General features: G+C 69.4%; 2 protein-coding genes across 2 annotated transcripts in view; both read right to left on the minus strand.

Annotated features, from left to right (window-relative positions):
- Positions 1–788: 788 nt before the first annotated feature.
- MNEG_2419 (hypothetical protein) lies at positions 789–3,062 on the minus strand (the record flags this gene model as incomplete). The annotated part of the gene is made up of 5 exons (XM_014049097.1): positions 789–1,025; positions 1,338–1,576; positions 1,759–1,867; positions 2,069–2,188; positions 2,484–3,062. Coding segments are annotated over 5 exons (1,284 nt in total), but the record flags the coding sequence as incomplete, so codon positions are not given.
- Positions 3,063–3,504: 442 nt separating this feature from the next.
- Positions 3,505–5,585, minus strand: part of MNEG_2420 (hypothetical protein) — a gene marked incomplete at both ends in the record, with an annotated part of 7,294 nt that continues 5,213 nt past the window's right edge. The window contains 4 exons of the mRNA XM_014049098.1: positions 3,505–3,791; positions 4,033–4,444; positions 4,697–4,942; positions 5,152–5,573. Coding sequence (XP_013904552.1) covers positions 3,505–3,791; positions 4,033–4,444; positions 4,697–4,942; positions 5,152–5,573 — 1,367 coding nt within the window. The remainder of the gene's footprint in view (positions 3,792–4,032; positions 4,445–4,696; positions 4,943–5,151; positions 5,574–5,585) is intronic.

Consider the following 5,585-nt stretch of genomic DNA (forward strand, 5'->3'; position numbering starts at 1 on the left):
GCGCCGCCGAGCCCCTGCGAGCGCTGGCGCGCGGCGTGGCGCCGGCCCCGCGCGGCCGCCGCCTCGGCGACCGCCACCAGGACGCCGGCGGCGTCCTGCAGGAGCGCCCCCAGCAGCGCCGCGCTGGTGTGGCGCAGCTCGGGCGTGCTCTTGGGGCTCTGGTACACCCCGGCCACCTGCCCAAACAGCGCGCGCAGCATCGCGCACGCCGCCGGCGCCGCGGCCGGGTCTAGCGCGAGCTGCAGCAGCACAGCCGAAATGTATTGCGCCGCGCCGGTCGTCGCGGCGCGGCGGCCGAGGAGCTGCATAAGCGCAAGCAGCGCGCCGAGGCGCGACGCGCGGTGGGCGGGGGATGCGGCGGCGAGGATGTGGCGGTGGACGCCCAGCAGCAGTGACGGCAGGTGGGGGGCCTCGAGCACGTCCGAGTCGAACGATGGATGGTGGGCCTGAGGGGGAAAAGTGGATATGAGAGCCCGGGATCACTCTCAAGAGTTTGAGGCAGGCACAGTGGATGGGAAGACATCTGAGGCGGCACTGCCACGCGGACGCGACACGGCCGAACAGCCGCGCCGCAGGCCGCTCGCTCGCTGTGGCAGCCCGCCGGGTTGTGGCGCACGCCCCGTTAATGAGGGCGTCACTTTGTGCAAAACTCGCTCCCTTGGGTGCTTTGATGTGGGCAATCCCAAAGCACGCCCAGCTATCCTGCCTGGCTTTGAGGCAGCCCTTGTGCTGCCATGCAATGCATCAAGCAAAGAGAGCACCCTGTCCAAGACCCGAAAGGGCCCGACCTTCAGGTCTCTGACGCAGGCGCTGGCCGTGCTGGGCTGCACCAGCGGCTCTGTGGGCTGCCCCACGGTGCCAGGCACGGTGTCTAGCGCGGAGCCCATCGCGGGGCCGCCCTGTTGTTGCTGCTGCTGCTGCTGCTGCTGCTGGAGATGCGCCAGGTCGCCGCTGCCGGGGACGAGTGCTGCCGCGCATAGGGCGTGGACGGTCACGCTCCTGAGGCGTTGCGCCAGCAGCTCTTGCTGCAAGAGAGACATCACAGGGTTGGGTTGTGGTAGAGAGAGAAGGGGAATGCGTGGGTGAAAGTGTGTGTGTGTGTGTGTGTATGTGTGCGCGCGGGCGCGCACGCACATGCACGCGTGCGCACGAGCGTGCATGTGACTGTGTGTGGGGGAAAAGGCTGATGGGGCGTGCGCACGAGCGTGCATGTAACTGTGTGTGGTGGGGAAGGTTGATGGGCCCGTAAGAGAGCAGCATGCATAGTCAGTAGCATGCAGCTTTGCAGCGAAATCGGCAAAATCAAGCGGCATAGCAATGTGCTGTTCCCGCTGCACCTGCCGGGCCAGAGGCAGGAGCGTCTCGTCCCGCGTCGCCGCCGCCGCCGCTGCGCACTGCTGCGGGCACGCGGCCAGCGCAAGCAGCGGCCCCATGGCCTGCCCAAACATCGACTCCATCATGGCCGCAGGGGACGCGTGGCCGAGCAGCTGGCTCAGCTGCTGCAGGCCGGCCTTGTCACGGCGCATGACGAGCGCGGACAGAAGGGGGCCGCCGAAGCGCCGCGCAAACTCGGGCTCTGTGGGAGCACGCCAGGGTGGCGAGGTGAGGAGAACTTTATCGCAGTGACAGCTAGCAGGTCCTTGCATGGCAATTCAACATGCAACTACGTGTGCAGCAATCACTGCGATGGGTGGCTGAAGTTTTAGCCACAGCTGCGTTGTAATGCACTGCCGAGGAGAATCCCCCTCCCATGCGCACCAGGCACGACGGTGTAGACATCGGCGGCTACCGAGGCGCTCAAGGCGCGTGGCGCAGCCAGCACGTGACGGGCCGCGAGCAGCTGCCGCAGTTCGAGGCCCGTGGTGACCTAAGGAATCAGGGGTGTACATACATGGACGTGTGTGTATTCAAGTAGTTGTGGGCGAATGCTTGTTTGTGGTGTGGGTGTTCACACATGTGAGCAGGTGCGCGCTCCTGCGTGTAGCACAAAGTTGACCGCCCGCAAGTGCAGGAGGACGATCCACCCATGCGCCCCGCGCCTGGAAGCTGCCAGGCCCCAGCAACCCACCAGCCACTCCCAGGCGAGCACGGGGCCGTGGTACAGGGCGCAGGGGGTGCGGTCGGGCGTGTACCCGCTGCAGGCGGCCAGCACCTCGGCGGCGGCCGCGCACAGCGGCAGCACCCGCTCCTGTGGGCGTGAGGGGCGGCAGACGTCAAAGGAGCTGCAAGGCCGGGCCAAGCCGATGAATGCAAGCCGCGGCAGCCTCACTGCTCAGGTGCATGTCTGCTGCAATCACTCCCCTCACAACACAGGTCTGCCCCCTGGCTGCAAAAACTGTGCGCACGCACATGCGTGCGCGCGTGCACGTGCGTGTGTGTGTGTGTGTGTGTGTGTGTGTGTGTGTGTGTGTGCGCGCGTGCGCGTGCGTGCGTGCGTGCGTGCGTGCATGCAGCCCCTCAACGTCCCACCGATGCAAACCCACTTGCAGGTTAGCCGCGTCAACAGCCGTCTGCGCAGCACAGCCATGCCCGCACAGCAGCAGCAGCGCCCGCTGCTCCAGTGCGGGCGCGGCCAGCGCCGCCTCCAGCAGCTGCAGCACGCCCGTCTCCCACAGCGGCGCGAGGGCGAGCGCGCCCGCCGCCCCGCCGTCGCGGCCGGCCGCAGCGTTGGCGAGCCTCTTTGCCGCGGTCTCCCAGGTCATGCCTGCGGGCTCCGCTTCTCCTCCGTCCAAGTTGTCGCTGCCGCTGGCCACCGCGCCGCCCAATCTCGCGCGCTGCAGCTGCCTCGGAAGCTGCAAAGGGAGGAACGCCTCGAGCTCCTGCGTCATCATCCGCAGCGGCTCCCCGGCCGCCATCGGCAGCAGGCAGAGCAGCTGCCCGGCGGCTTCCCGCACGGCGTAGCTGCCGTCGAAGAGCAGCGCCTTAAGCTGTGGCGCGAGGGGTCGCAGTTGGCCGTCGCGGCCGAAGAGCTGGGGGTGCAGCAGGGTGAAGGCTGCCAGGGTGCGGCCCAGCTGCAGGCGCAGGTGATCTGGGAGGGGGTCATGTGGTTCACCGCCCTGCATGGTGGTGGGTTGAGGGATCATGACGATGGCGAGCCGTCGGAGAGGGGGTAGCGTCCGTGATTGAGGCACGATTGGTAGGGCGCGAGCGATGCTGACGAGGCAGCAGCATCAAGGGCGGAGCTCCGCCAGTGGGGAGTGCGAGGGAGGGGCAACGGGGCTCGGGTGTGCGCGAGGCGATTGGCGGTGGGTGCCGTGGACCACAGACCTGCGGGTCGACCATCTGCATGTGAGCCATGCGGTCGCACGCCTCCAACAGCACCTGTTGGATTGGTGGGCGGGCAGGAGCTTTGGGGCTTCTGTTGATGGACCAAATGCAACACGTGGTCTAGCCAAACTGCCTGGCTACATCAGAGCCGGCTGCTGTGCCGCCGGCATCAGCAAACAGGCGCCTGCCCCCCCCTCCGGCTGGCCGCCAGGTTTGTGCGGACGAGTCCAGGGGCTGTCATCGCACGTCTGTCATCGAATCCATGACGGTGTCTTCTTCCTCGCAGTCATCCTCCATGGCCTCCCCCTCCCCCTGTGCCCCAGCCGACGCAGTCTCGTGCCGCCGCCGCTCCGCCCGCGTCTCCAGCAGCGCCCCCGCGGCGCCGCGCGCGGCGGCCGCGGCGGCGAGGCGGCAGAGCAGCGCGAGCGCGGCGGAGACGCGCGCGGGGCCGTGGGCCTTGCCGCTGAGCAGCCCCTGGCGCTGGTCGAGCATCATAACGGCCGACCGCGCGTCGAGCCAGGTGCCTGTGTTGTACGTTGTGCGTTGGGGCATGGCATGTGTTGATGCAGGGGCACCATGAGTCATGACCGGAGAGGCTGGCCCAAGGCCAGCCCGAGGCCAGCCCGACGCGTTGCGCTCGAGCGGGGACCGCTTTGAATCGCCAGCACTGCCAGGTACAATAGCTTGCACACGCTCACGCACGCGCATGGTCGCGCGCGCACTCGATCGGGCCGACCTCCCCCTCAATCACACACACGTGCGGACCTGAGCACACCGCCGTCACCATGACATCAGCCATCTCTTCGACCAGCTGCTCGGCGGGCGCAGCGCCCTTCGTCGAGTGCACCGCCTGCCACAGCCGCAGCACACAGCCCGACACCGCCGCGCCGTCCGCCTCTGCCAGGGCTCGTAGCACGCGCAGCGCGGACCCTTCAACACCCTGTGCCCCGCCGTACGCCTTGCCGCCAAACAGCCCGCCACTGGCCGCCGCCGCCGCCGCGTGGCCGGCCGCCGAGCCGGCCGCGGCGGCGGCGGCGACCTGCGTCGCTTGCAGGGCGGCAGCGGCGTTGGTGGCTGGGTGCGTGGTGAGCACCGCGGGTGTCGCGGCCGGGCGCTTGAAGGCGGGGACCTTTCCGAAGTCGAGGTCGTCGTCAAAGCCGGCGTCCAAGGTGGCGGGCTGCGGCGGGGGCGAGCAGGGCGCGGGAACCGCTCAACGGGCTGAACCAGCGGCCAGGGCCAGCCGTTGAGGGCCCACCTTGGCCGCAGGGCAGGCGCCCTGCAGACACACCGGGAATGCCACTCTGGGGAACGGCTGGGCTGTCAGCGTGTGGGCTCCATGCCAACCCCCGTCATGATGAAAAGACCAAGGGGGCAGCCGTGCAAAGTGGGCCCATGAGCACGCCCTCCATGTCCCCTTTCTCAACCCCACCTCGCGCGCCCGCGCGTCTCGGCCTGCGTCCAAGTCCGCCCCCGCCTCCGCCGCCGCGGCAGCCGCCGCTGCAGCAGATTGCGCGGCGCCCTCCAGCAGCCCGCACGCGCCCACAAGCGCCGCCGCAACGTCCGCGACCGCGCCGTGGCGCAGGCGGCCGAGGCGCGAGATTTCTGAGGACAGGAGGCTGAGCTGGCGTAGGAGGGGGGCGCCGCTGTAGAAGGTCGAGGGGTCGGGCAGCAGGGCCTGTGGTGTGTGGGGTGTGAGCGTTAGACTCTGGGGCCGGAAGGGATCCCCATGTCTGATGACGGCAGCTAGCAGCCCAAGGAAGCACTGCAGTCCAAGCGGGCAGTCCAGACCCCACAGTGGATGCTGACAACGCATTGGTACTGCCATTGCTGAAGGTCCTGCACACTGATTATTTTCCGACCACCCTCCTGCACGCCGGCACTCACCACGAGCGCCGGCCCCGCGCACAGCAGCGCCGACGCGACTGCAAGGCACAGCTGCGGCCCGAGCAGCGCGGCCACGTCCTCCCGCCCCGCATGCAGGGGCGCCGCCAGCGGCCGCGCCGCGCGGTCATCTCGTAGATCGCAATCAACATGCATCGGCTCTTCCTGCGACGCCGCAAGCTCGATGGTCTTCGGCGGCGGCGCCCGCTGCGCAGCCGCCGCTGCGGACAGCGCGGCGGCCGCCGTCGCGGCCTGCAGCAGTGGCAGCAGGTGCAGGCGCGCCGCCTCCGCCGTTGCTACGGCGGCGGCAGCAGCGGCCGCTGCGGCGGCGCCCTCGGGGGCGCCGAACGGCGGCCGGGCGACGCGAATCTCCAAGCGGCCGGAGATGTCCTGGAGGGCGCCTATCAGCTGCCGCGCCCCCCCGGCTGCCGCCGCCC

This window comes from Monoraphidium neglectum, assembly GCF_000611645.1.
Source record: "Monoraphidium neglectum strain SAG 48.87 unplaced genomic scaffold scaffold00274, whole genome shotgun sequence".
Classification (NCBI taxonomy): Eukaryota; Viridiplantae; Chlorophyta; class Chlorophyceae; order Sphaeropleales; family Selenastraceae; genus Monoraphidium; species Monoraphidium neglectum.